General features: G+C 34.9%; 1 protein-coding gene across 1 annotated transcript in view; it reads left to right on the forward strand.

The window, feature by feature from the left end:
* The window catches only part of LOC129224984 (synaptogenesis protein syg-2-like), a 252,472-nt gene extending 246,207 nt beyond the window's left edge, over positions 1-6,265 (forward strand). Inside the window, exons 6-8 of the mRNA XM_054859532.1 lie at positions 152-279; positions 4,513-4,735; positions 5,907-6,265. Coding sequence (XP_054715507.1) covers positions 152-279; positions 4,513-4,735; positions 5,907-5,995 — 440 coding nt within the window. The 3' untranslated portion in view covers positions 5,996-6,265. The remainder of the gene's footprint in view (positions 1-151; positions 280-4,512; positions 4,736-5,906) is intronic.
* The last annotated feature ends 7,651 nt before the right edge of the window (positions 6,266-13,916 follow it).

Here is a 13,916-nt window from a genome sequence, read left to right on the forward strand (position 1 = left end):
ATAATGTAAAATTTATGGTGGTCTAATTACCTTAAAAGTCACCTGTGAAATTTTGAATATCGATTTGCCTTACACACCTATCTTCTGAAATATTTTTAACTAATGTCTTAAACGTGAGATCATAAATCTTGCTTTTTTTTTACCCCAACAGCTCGTGAAGGGCCAATCATAACAGGCAGTCAGTCCCACTACAAAGTCGGAGACTTCATAAATGTGAACTGTTCATCACCACAGACAGAACCTGCTCCCGAACTCCACTGGTACTTAAATGACCAAGAGGTAACTGTTAACTAAGATGTTTTTTCCAACAATACTGTTTTTTTTTTCTTTCTTTTTTTCCTTATATGTTAGATAGTTCGTCGGCAGGGTCCGATGACCAAACGCCTCTGTAGGTTCGTAGACCTGGTCACCACAATTTTAGGGGCACCAAAGTAGGGTAAACTTCTTTCCTTTTTCTCTTTTTCACAAATTGCTTCTTAGAAATTGTGCGGATTTTCTTGTGAGAGGGGCATTAAATTCTATCAGGACCTGGGTATCAAAAAATAAGTAACAAATTTTTGGAGAAAAATTCGTCATGATGACCGTATTTAAGCACTTAAAACAAAATAATTAGGTAATAGCTTACAAATATCCTATCAGAAAATAATTGCCAAAAAAAAAAGTAGTGGCATGTGAAAACAGCAAGTTCTCCGAAGAAAACGAGCACAAGAGGTTAAAAGGCATGCCGGGATTGACAACCACTCACCTCTTAGTAGAATATACAATATTCAGCCTAATAGCCAATCGGAATTTCGTCACTTAAGAATTCATTCAGAAGATTTTCATTGTCAAACTTCTTTCCTAAGTCAATGGACAGGTCCTGCTAACCTATCAAGCAGCATGTATAAAACTCGATCTTATAGTAGACGACAAACCTTGGAAACAAATCTTATTTAATGCATGAAACTTTCTCCTCACGAAAGATTTCGTATGTTCCATACGAAAAAAACAGTCAATTGGAATAACTTCTTGAAGAGGGTGTCTCAATGTCTAGGATGAATTTTCGATGAGCCACCATTCGGATATAGAAGGCGTAGATAGAAACCTAAATGACCTGACAAAATTATGAGAGGTGTCACCGTCGTATTTGATTGAGACTTTCATCAAACTCTTCCTGTGGTACCCTAGAGGAACATGTGCAGATATACTTCAAGCCTAATTAAAGTCGATCCCGTTTAGGAGATGAGATGGTATTAAGCACTTCTCGAGTACGTAACTGCAAAATACCTGGAAAAGGATATCGTATGAAAATAGATAAATTGGGAAATTCTAAATCATTTGATCCTTAATGTTTATCCTGAAATCAAGAACCTTTGTCAAAAAATTTACTCGTGGATGTGCAAGTGGGCTATAGTTTTTGCCAACAACGCTCTGAATCATTTACATTAATTCCTTGATTCCTTTAATTCCTCAGGACCTCTCTTCATACTTTTGAAATTAAAGGCGATATTCCAAAAACTTTATTGCGAAAATTTAATGTGACTAATCTATGCAAAGGAATTGGATCCCAATTAAAATCACTACGGAATAATATGATTAAGAGTATTCTTCTTACAGCACCAGCTGCAGTTCAGTTGGCTCATATTCCTCGCATTCCCAAGGTCCCTGCATATTTCCATTTCCAATTTAAGTGATTACACTTCCCAATGAAAGTGTCTTATGCCATCACCATCATCAAATCATCAACGCTACATACGGGAAGATTGTATTGTTCGGCAAACATTATATGTTCGTCTCTCTTGATCAGGCGATGAAGCAAATCAATTTGTTTCAGAGGCGGCGATAGGGGCTTATAAGTGCGGGGGCAAATTTTTTTAGGAAGTTGAAGACTATGATGAATGACTAGGGGGAGGGGGGACTTCTGATTTTCCTCTCGCATAAATGGTTTGGAATTGTAATTTTAAAAACGTTTTTAGTAGAGTTTTGTCAACGTTTGGGGAAGGGAGAGGAGTTTCCGGTGTTGTCCACGTAATGTTATTTTATTTAAATAAAGTATAATTAATAATAATAATTTTAAAAAACGAAGAAGTTTTGACTCTCTTTGGTAATGTAAGGGTAAGGAAGACTCTTCCTGGAAAACAATCTTAAACTGGTGTACTGATGTCTTAAAGACGTCTTTAGCACACTTAGAGTAAGGGATTTGGGGTTCTCTCCCAGAAATTTTGCTAAGCTGAAAACATTTTTTTTAATGTCTTTTAAATCGTTATTTCAGACTTCTCTTTTATTGACTTTTGGAGGAAGGAAAGGCTTCGGAGAATCTCTCGGTGGTTTTTTTTTTTTTTTTTTTCTAAATTGGAGTCTTAAAATCGCAGTTTTACGCTATCTAGGGGGATTCTCTTCTAGCTTTTTTTCCCTCAAACCAGAGTTTTTATAGCGAAAATTTAGGTCATCTTTCAATTTAAAAGAAGGAGGGAGGGAGTGCGCTCAGGGGATTTTCTCCCGAAAAATTTCAAAATTGAAGTTTTAAAACTGAAGTTTTAAACAATATTTGGTGATGTTCATGATCGGGTAATCTCACTCAGGATGTTTTGAAATTGAAATCTTAACGTTGGGGCAATCTTTGATGATAAAGCAAATGTGTGGGCAGTCGGCCCCTCCCCCCGAATCGCCGCCACTGATTTGTTTCAAAACCTTGTAAAAACGAAACAAAAAATGTTATTTACCATTGAATTTTAAATTAAAAAGTACTTGCATAATATTTATTTAAGGTAGATCATTTTTTAACCCGAACAAGATCGGAATAGGCTGCTATGTATGGTTACAGCAAAAATTGCCACCTTTGAAAATTTGCCGTCCTAGGCAACTGTCTACTCTGCCTGTTGGGAAATTCGGCCCTGAGTATGTCGTATTGTTTCAACTTAAGTGCAATGTCCGTGCATAAATTATTTAAGAAAAATAATTATCTCAAATGTATTACATTCTTAACGACAATGCCGCGAAGAAATAATTAATACGATGGCATCCAAATGCTCCTTTCATGAAGTCGTGTAAGTGTTATTAAAGCCCTATAATAATTGTCATGGGTACTATAATAATGGAATGGTGATAAAGTAATTGCCTGCAGCCAAAATATTACTTTCTTTTGCTTCATTATTTGCATAGTTTATGTTGTGGTGTATTTTTGTGCTTTCACAAAGTATTTTTGTTACATTCTCCTTAAGCCACAATGCCAGCAATAACAATGATAATATTTTAGAAACTTGCCAAATTGTTGAAATATATTGAATGATTAATTATTTCAAAAAAAAAGCGAACAATATTGGTTTTTTTATGAGCTAGACGTTATTTTTCGGCTTGCGAATTCTCGTATTTATTTACAAGTTAATCAACTTAGTTCATGCCCAGGATTTCTTGAAAATCTCTTAGAAGATAACTTTAGGTGGGGGGGGGGGGGGTAGAGGGGATTTTTTACCGCGAAAGCACCTGAAACAAATATGACCGAATCAAAGACGGAATTCCAAGCTAAAACCGAACAGATTATTTGCTTGCAATTCTTGCAAAGCTACTACATCCAGAGTAGAGATGAGATGGGCTCAGCCCGGGCCCGAAACAGGCTCGGGCTCTAGATCCAAAAATAAGTTTCAAGCTCGGACGGGCTCGGACCCAAGCTAGTGAGATATTCAGTAGTCAATCTTCAAACAAATTCAAAGCAAATAAGCATTATCATGCCACGAAGAAAAAAAACGAACATTTAAATCAGTTCAATTAATGTGAAAAATTAACAAAAAAAAACTAAGAATAAATTAACTCTCATTTATAATATTTTTTTTTCGATTACTATTACAATATGTCATACAGTAATTCATTTAAAGTTGATCATTTTGAGAAATTTTAGAAATGTCTGTTAATGAAGAATATTTAACATGACATTTTTCATTAACAGAGAAATTTAAAAATAATAATAATTAAAAAAAAACATTTTGTGAACCAATCGCAGTTGCAATATGAGTACCAACATTTAGTTGTAAAACGAGAGCTGAGACTAGCATTTCATAAAATCATGTCAAGACTGTAGAAGGTTTTTGATATAAGAAAGTTTTCTTCGGGGGGGGGGGGACTCGGATTTTGATCCGAAACAATATCCCCCGGGCTCGGTTGAAAGTTTTCGGGCTCGGGCTCCCGAAAATGAGCCCAAACTCATTTCTAACCCAGAGACTTCACTTAGATCATGTTTGGGGTTCAGGGTATCTGGGAGGATTGCAAGGGTGCTGAAGATAAAACATCCAATAAAGGAGCTGAACACACTTACACAGTTAGCCAAAAATGTTTTTCGCAACAGTGTGAAATCTGCGTTCATGAAACTTGTAGCAGTTCAGGACACTTTTTCGCAAAAATAAAATACTTGCTTTTCACAGGAAACTGGTGAAACGAAGCGTACCCTGAAATAATGTGTGACGTTACGAATTTTGCTTATAGTGTATTTGGAGGATTAAAATTTATTTTGTTTAAGACTGTTTCATTTCTCTCCAATAGATAGGCGACAAGCATTTGGTGCGTTACCGAGGAGGCAAAGGTGGTTCACTGCTGGGGCTGCACTTGCGAGTTCTTCAACAGCACCTGGACCAAAACGAGGAGATGCGGCTGAAATGCACAGCAACTCTGTCACGCGTCATCAACATGAGGAGCGAAGAAACGACCCTAGGAGGCAATCACAGAACTTCTGGTCTCACGGTCACTGCTGAAGACTTTGGAAAAGGTAAGGAAAAACATGGCTCGTATTTTGACCTCGCATCATTAACAAGAAAATAAACTCCTCTACTATTTGTTGTAACTAGAGCCCTGCATTATATATGCACAATAAAACCAGCAAAATAAACACTAAAATTCCTAAAAGATCCACTAACAATTCCAAAAATATGCACTAAAAATTTTTATTTACGCAAAAAAAAAAAAAAATCACATCTACTTAAAAGCACGAATGATCTTCTTAGTCTTGCATTTTTTATAGATAATACGCACAAAAATAGAATGCGCATAAAAAGTATGCACAAAAAATCGGGCAACCCAAGAACAACCCCAACCCGCAGGTCTTCCGATTTTTTGCTCTTTTTCAAAAAAAAAAAATGTTTTTTTTGAGATTTTTTTAAAATATATACATATATGAACAAAAATTTTAAATTGCGTATGACGTTATTACTGATATCTGACGTGAATTTGAAATTATTTGAAACAGGAAGTAATATTAGGGGTCTGAGATAATGGAGATCGGCTCCGCCTGAAATCAGTCTTACCATGCGAAAGCTTTTACAAGGAACCAAAAATCTGGTTGATCAAAAAGGAAAGATGAAAAGTACAGTCGAGCCCGCTTAATGGAATATCGGATAATGTAATATCCCGCTTATTAGAATAATTTTTCCAGGCAAATTGCCTATTCCATTAAGCGGTCTCGACAGTATTTATATGTGATAGAGTTTTCACTTCGTCTATTTTAACGTCCCCACAACTGACCTATATCTTCATATCCTCATATACATAATAGCCATTGATCGAGTCGTCATCAGCAGCGAAACTTAAGCCACGGCATGATAATATGTTTTGGTAGAGTTTAACATGCTACAGGGAAAGGCTTTATTGTGACTGGCTGAATTGGATCCGGTACCTTAACTGTTTTACTGGTGAGAATGTCATTTAGGAGAATGAAAAGTGATCAACAATGAACTCTACCTACTGAAGTTTAGGGTTAATCCTTTGGAGTTAGGGATAAAATTTCAACCATCAAAATATCCCCAACTAGGCAATCGCTTCGTTCAAATATAGAAGCAGTTTTCACCTGTCATACATTGACGGGCGATTTTCTAGTGTTTAAATTTTATCATACATAACATAATGCTTCTTTTACTAGCCATAACTAATCTCAGATCCTTTAGTTTCAGAGAGAAGCAATGACGGCTCGTGGAGTCTTTCTGCAAGCATTCTCATAATCTCCCTATCACAACTATGGGTATACTTCCTCTGACGACTGAAACGCAAGTGAAAGGACATTCAAAAGCGAGAGTTAGGCTGAAGCCTTGATACCATTGGCGAGTGGTCTCCGATGTCAATACATTCCAGTGTCTCGTGAAGCGTAGCGCTCCAAGGAGACCTTTGTGACACTTGGTCGATGGACGAAAGTAGTCGTCCAGTATAAGAACCAGCGGCACTGCTATGAGTAGTCAGTCTAATGCATTGAGATATATTACTAACTAGAGTGCTACCGGAGCGGTCCATTTTTGTCTGATCGAATCTAATAACAACCAAAGAAATCTCGCTTTAAATATTAATTTCCAAGTTTTTTTTTTATCATTATCAATGTTTTTTTTTTTATAAAGAAACAGAAGCACTTTTGAATGCGTAAATTGAGAACATTGAATGGAATTAAAAGCCTTCCATATCTGTTTTCAGAATCAGAATAGTATACGTTTTATGGGGGGAGGTGGGCCCGGCGACTAAACTGACGAAGGGCCCGCCTTGGCCCCCGGCGGCCATGCTAGCAGTAAGCTGGAAACGAATTTCACAGAGCAATAAATAATTCTGACAAAATGAAGTAAAATATTAATTTGAAAAATTCTAAAGTAGTCTTTGGTAATAAATACCTGAAGTACTGAAAGTTAAAATAATATACAGCTTTGAAAATGAACAAACTCTGCAAAAAAAAAAAAAAAAAGAAATATATACGCGTGTTTTGGAGAGGTTTCAATGCAATAATTTGTAAGCTTATGCATATAAAGATATTCGAAAGAAAAAAACTCAACTAGTTCCACCGCATGATTAACAAACAATTAATGGGAGTAAAAGATGTTCAAGAAGTACACCAAAGGAAAACGATGAGCACCCACATTGAAATTAAAACAAATAATCAAGAAAAACTAAAAAAAATTTACTCACATCAAAATAAACAATAACAATCACCGAAAATGTTCCAAAATCAAGCAAAAAAAAAAAAGAAAGAAAACATTAGTTTGATAGAAAAATAAACAACAAAATTACTAAAAGCATAGAGTAATAATAATGGAACTCAAATGCAGAAAATATATTCAAATAATATAGAACCAAATGTTTTTAAAGTAAAACACTCATCTCCAATAATAATAATAATGTAGTGAAAAAATCTGATAATCAAGAAACAATATAGAATAACAAACAATGCAATGAAATAAAATGAAAACAGTTGAAGCAATGGACCTGAGAAAAAATATGGAGTAAAAAGAAGTCAATGACTAAATGAGAGTGATGCTTGCAATTCTTTTTTTTTTTTTTATAACTTTGTTATTTACAACTCTCGTGTCTCTTGTGATCATCGATTTAGGAAAAAAAAGTGATAGGTACATAACCTCACCATAATTAAATTTCAAGTAGAAGAAAAAAATTTTACTATTTCGCTCGTGGACGAAGCGTGATGTTTCAAGCAGTAATGGGGGCAAAATGTATCCGTTCGCCAGCCCATACACGATACTGCAAATCCTATGACGAATAGCACTCCAGTTAGTAATATAACTCAGTGGTCTTATGTGCCAAGAAGCCATGGCGTCACCATAGTCGTCTATATTGGTCCAATAGAAGCGCCAGTTGCGAATTTCATTAGATTTTCTGGAGCTATAGCTCCGGCGTAATGGAAGACAATAATGATGAAAGCCGCAGCTTAAAGGGCATTTTGTACTTCGGAAATGCTGATGCTAACATATTTTTGGTAGACCACGGTAATTTTCGTCGAAATTCAGCCATACAAAATGATGCATTCTGCGTATCTGAACCTTAACAGACTGGTAGCATCTTTTTTTTTCCCCCAGCAGTCTGCGATGCAGATTAAAGACCCAAAAATAGTCTGCTAGAAAAACCAACGTTATACTAATATGCACAAAAATAAGATGCTAAACTTTAAAACTGCAAGTACATACATACCACCTGCGGAATATATCACAGAACCCAGAATATGCAGTACAAATCTTCGTTCGTTAAAATTTAAGACTTTTTTCTTAAAAAGGATTTTTTTTTCTGGCCAAAATAGGAAATAGTCTGCATCTTTTTTGAAGAATGAATCGATTCTGAAGAATGCGACTCCTTCTGCTACCAGGCCTAACAATTTCTTGAGCCGATTTATCTATAAAATATTACTTTATTTATCACTAACATTAAAATTGACAAGATTACTGATTTATTGATGACGGTTTATGATTGCATTTTAAACCTAACTACTGAATAAACACAATTTTCGATCAAAAACGTATCGCTTTTCGTCTCCTTAAACAATTGTATATAAAATCACTGATGCAGTGCCGCTGGAGTCAAAACTAGGGAAACTTTTGTATATTTGTAAACGATTTGTCTATAGTAGTCGATGTAACAGATCTGCACGTCATATCGTAAAGAAAAGCTTGCCTACGAAAACTATGCCGTACTGTTATTTCACATAAATGTGCCCTGATCAAGGGATAACTCGTGTGATAAGGAGTATTTTCGAGGAGTACTCTTGACCAACAAAAAATAAAAAAAATGTCGTTAAAATACCTGATTCAGGGCTTCTCAAGTTTTTGTATTTAACGCCCCTAAAAATGTATTGATGAAAATTCACCACGCCGTTGTTATAAAACGTTTTATTTCAAAGGACGATTAGAGGGATAAGAAGTACTCTTGAAAAATAACTCTTGACCAACATAGAAAAAAACTCCTATCATAAAAGTATCTGATTCAGGGTTTCTCAACTTTTTGGTATTTCACACCCTAAAAATGTATTGATACAAATTCACTCTACTGACAAAAAAAGTTTTCTTTTGTAAAACTGAAGACGAGTTCCTGGAACTTGTTCTTTCTAAAAAAAGACGACGAAGGTTTGAGGTAACACAAATACAAATTACTCACGCAATCAGTTGACTTACAGATAACTATGAAAATAAAATTTGTTCTGAAACCAGTGTTTGTGAAACCATATGTTCTAGAGTATTAATTAGTAGCAATCGAAAACACAACACGATCTTTTTTTTTTAAATTTAGTCTTCATGTTTCTTAAAGCATAACAGTGTTGTCAAAAACTCGAAATCTCGGGGCAATGTGGAGAATATCTAAGCATTTTTTAAAAACTCAATTTTGGTTGCCCACAGTAATGTGCTTTTCCCCTATATTCGCTTATACTTAAGGTAAAGCTAACTGTGTAGCATTGTGAAGGTTACTAAGAGCCTAATCACACCTAAATGCACACTACCAAGTTATCCTTTCCCCATAAGAGTTCATGTAAAACTTGGAAGAGAGGTAGAGAACACGGTAACAAGCAAAAATCACTGTGGAACATATGGTCGCAAGGGTGACATGCTACATGCACACAAAGTAAGACACTGGCGGATGCAAAATAGATAACAAATACTGATAACAAAGGGAGCAATGAAAATTTGACACTTTTTTTTCTTTTCTTTCTTTTTTTTTTTTTTTTTTTTTTTTTTTTTGTAGAGCTATGGATTTTACGGAGTGAGAAATATTACAGGTTGGGAAATCCTGTTCCAGTTTTCTATCTCAGTTTATTTTACGGAAGTAGTACTAATGTCAGAACATTTCTAAGATAGACAATTCAATTAATCGTGCCATAAATTGTTAAAAAGTAATTTGTATTACAAAGAATAACTGCTAAAATGAGACTTATTGGCAAATCTATCCCAAACATCACGTGTTAGGCCGTAATATACCTTTTGCAACTCACTTGGGTCGTGAGTTTTTCCAATATAGGCAAGATTGCAATTGCAATTAATTTTATAAATTCCACAACAATTAAGAGGATGAATGGATATTTTACAACCAAATGTCAATAAGCGTAATTTTAATCCACGAAACCTGTTCTAGAACGTAACATGATATAATCCGGCTCTGATAAGTTCCATAACCCTGACAATGTGCACTTTAGTTTTTTCTGAAGTGTCCATTGAAAAAGAAGAATGTTATTGGCACGGGTTTGTGTAAGAATACTTTTGCAAAATTACTATGAAAGAAACTCAAATACAAATGTGACGACCAGCAACAGGCTCTTGGTCCAGCTAGGCTGGTTCTAGTTAATGTATTAGTCCTCAATGAAGATCAATGGCCCTCTTAAAGCTATCCACCCCCTTGCTCATTACCACCTCTTTCGATGAGCTGTTCCAAGTGCCCACGACCCTACTAAAGTAGTAGTTTTTCCTTATTTCCAGGTTAGCCTGAGATTTGAATAGCTTAAAACAATGACACCTCGTCCTGCTTTCTGTGCAAAACTTTAATCCATTAACATCATTCATTTTGATAAATTTAAACAACTGAAGCATGCCCCCTCTTATCCTCCTTTGCTCCAGGCTATACATATTGAGCCTATTAAGTCTAGTATCATAATCTAAATCTGAAAGTCCCCTTACTAGTGTAGTTACCCTTCTTTGAACCCTTTCCAATACACAAATATCTTTCCTCAGATAAGGCGACCAAAACTGCACAGCATACTCCAAATAGGGTCTCACTAAATTCCTATATAAAGGCAGAAGAACCTTCTTAGATTTGTTTGAAATAGATCTATTGGTAATCCCAAGCATTCTATTGGCTTTGTTACTTGCAAGGCCGCACTGTTGACTAAACTTGAAGTCCCGATTTATTAAGATATCCAGATCAATAACATTTTCTGCCTGACTAATGATTGAACCCTGTAAACGATAACTCGTACGCTTATTTCCATGACCTGACCTAAGTGTAGCAGTTGACATTTCCCTACATTAACTGTCATACCCCACCTATCCGCCCACTTAGTAATATAATCTAAATCTTCTTGAAGCTGTTTTACCTGTTCTTCGTTTTCTACAATCCCCATAACTTTTACATCATCAGCAAAACAATTCATGCTTCCAGAAATATTCTCATTGATGTCATACATAAAAATAATAAACAAGAGAGGCCCTAAAACTGAACCCTGAGGAACCCCGCATAAAACATCACTCCATTTAGAGTGATTTCCCCTCACAACTACTCTTTGTTTCCTTCCAGTCAGCCGATTTCTAACCCAAAAGAAAACGCTTTTCCTCCTATTCCTATATGAGCTAGTTTGCTGAGAGGAGCAACATGCGGTACCTTATCAAAAGCTTTTTGAAAATCAATATAAACATCCACACACATTTTGTTATCTAAAGCCAAAGTAACCTTGTCGTAGAAATGCAATAAATTAATAGCATACGAATTACCTTTCCTGAACCTATACTGCAAACTAGTCAACAGACTATTTGTCTCTAAGAAATTCATAATTATCGTTCATAATCATCAACTCGGTGTCAATCACCTTTCTTTCTCTATAACTCCAAAAAGAAGTAAGCATTGTCAAAGTCATCACTCGACTTATTAGGGCCACAAAGCACGTTTTTGATTTGGAGACAGTTGTGCACCGGCTTCTTCCCTGCACGCACGTTAACAGATAAGATACCTGCTTAGAGTTTAATTTAAGTCCTAGATCGTAGCCAAAGCCGCAACACTTCTGCCATCTTGGGACTAAATGCCGCTTTTTTTTTTCTTTGTCTACTATTATGAAGTAGCGTGTTTTGCTTCTTGATTGTGGATTGACATGGAGTAAATTAAGAAACCACGATTAAGAAGCAAAACACGCTACTTCACCATAGCAGACATAGGAAGAAAGCATCGTTTAGCCCCAAGATGGCGGTCATGTCACTACTTACTCTACGATTCAGGGCTTTAAGGGGGTCCGGGACACATTTAGAAAAAAATTTTATTATTTACTTTAGAGTTTTGAAATTTTTTGAACTTATTCATCATTTATTTAATAAGCAAAATCATAACATAAACATGAAAAAGAATTATTTTTTTATTTAAATTTAATTAGTTTTTTTCAAAAAAATGGGGTTGCTTTAAATTGCTATAACTCAAAATATTGTTGGTCAATTTTCAATTTTTTTTCAAAAAAGTATGCACAAACATCTAAGCTTTAATTTTTATTCGGCGATTTAAAAAATATTGATTCAATAAAAAATAAAAAATATTTGAAGAAAAATTTCGAAAAATTCGAAGATACTTTTTTTAAAAAAATCATAATTTTTGCAGTAAACGTTTTTTTTTCAAATTCGCCGAATAAAAATTAAAGTAAATTGCTTGAAAAAGCTATGCTCCAAGTTTCATTGCTTTATCTCTATCGGTTCCTGACTTATAAGAGTTTGAATGCAAGAAATCGGGAAAAATTGCATCATGGAGAAAAACGCGTTTAAAGTTTTAAAGTTATGTACACATTCGTTAGATGCATGCAACAAAAATAACTATAACTTTCGTTCTATTTAAGGTAAAAACAAGATTCAAACGTCCTCTTAAGCAGAAAAAAACGGAGCAATTTTTCAAATTAAAAAAAAAAAAATTGCAAAATTTGAGGATTTTTGTGTCCCGGACCCCCTTAAGTGTAATATCTCGCGTACTTAAAAATAAAGGAAAAAAAGCATCGTTTAGCCCCAAAATGGCGGACGTGTCGCTACTTATTCTATGATTCAGGGCTTCCTCGTGTACTTAAAAATACAGAAAATTTCCGATTTCACACTTTAAAAAAAAGCCTAGAAATGCTCTGACATCTTATCATGAAATCACACGAAAACTTTGCTATGAAAATGATCAAATGTCAATCTGAAAGCTTGTATTTCCAAACAGCAGCGCGCACAAAAGAATGAAACAACGCTAAGTTAATCGATTGAAAAAATAAATAAATAAAAAGGAATACTAAATGCACTATCTGTATGAAGTGAAATTAATTCTTCGTGACGAAAAGTTAATAAGAAGAATCAGTAGGAGTCATATGCTCTTAACATCGATTAGTGTTAATGTATGCGTAGAATATCGATTGTCGAAATTTCATGCGAGTAATCGATAAACTCATACAAGATAGGAACAGATTTTTCTCAATAATGTACATCTGATACAGGAGAATATGAACTATTTGTGTACCGAATACTGTGTTTGAGGACCCGCGTATATTTTGCTTCCAGTTTCGAAAATTAGAAAAACTCAAGGAACGAACGGCAGATGATTGCTGGACGATCGAGGAACTGAATTTTCGAATAGGCAATGGTTTAGAATGAAAACCAAATTCATCAAAATTACAGCTGAATAGAGTTATATAAATTATATATATAAATATATGTATGAATATGTATTTTTAAATTTAATATTTTTAGCTTCATTTGCAATTATGATTAATAAATATTTTTTACGACTTGTCTTCTACATTTTATTATTATGATCCACCTTGTGTACAGTACCTTTTAGGAATCAATAAAGTCAAAGATCTTACATAGAAACACCCACAAACATAATTGCTAATGTTACTGCAAAAGTGTGCCGACATGGGAAAAACCAAGTTATCCAACACGAAAGACCCCGGGAAAACTTTTGGGAGCCGAAAAACCACAAAAATTTATGACTTTTTGTTTTTCCAAAATATCTCCGAAATGGTTCAACTTAGAAAAAAGTATTAAATGTAAAGTTTAAAGAACATAAAATTTCCTACAACTTTTGTACCTACAACTTTTTTGTAGCACAAATAACAAGCTTTGAAAATAGGCAGTTTTCCTCCACTTCGAAAAAAAAAGCTTTCACACCGAAAGTAAGGCGTCATAGAAGCTTTAGTTTCAGAGAGTTTATCGACAGTTTGAGTTTCTTGCTTCCCCCCCCCCCCCCGCAGGACACAGAGTAGCAATTCTGGCTGACAGATTAGTTCCCACTAGACTCCAATGTATTATGAAACTGAAATACATACATAAACATTCATTTAACGCACATACGACGATGCAACAATAAAAGAAAATCTTCCCCCACTGCTCACGGACTAACATTTCTGATCTGACAGAGGTAGTCTTCATCATACTCCAATAACAGATGATATACTGCAGTTTGTAACTGGATTACACAATATATACATT

This window comes from Uloborus diversus, chromosome 6, assembly GCF_026930045.1.
Source record: "Uloborus diversus isolate 005 chromosome 6, Udiv.v.3.1, whole genome shotgun sequence".
Classification (NCBI taxonomy): Eukaryota; Metazoa; Arthropoda; class Arachnida; order Araneae; family Uloboridae; genus Uloborus; species Uloborus diversus.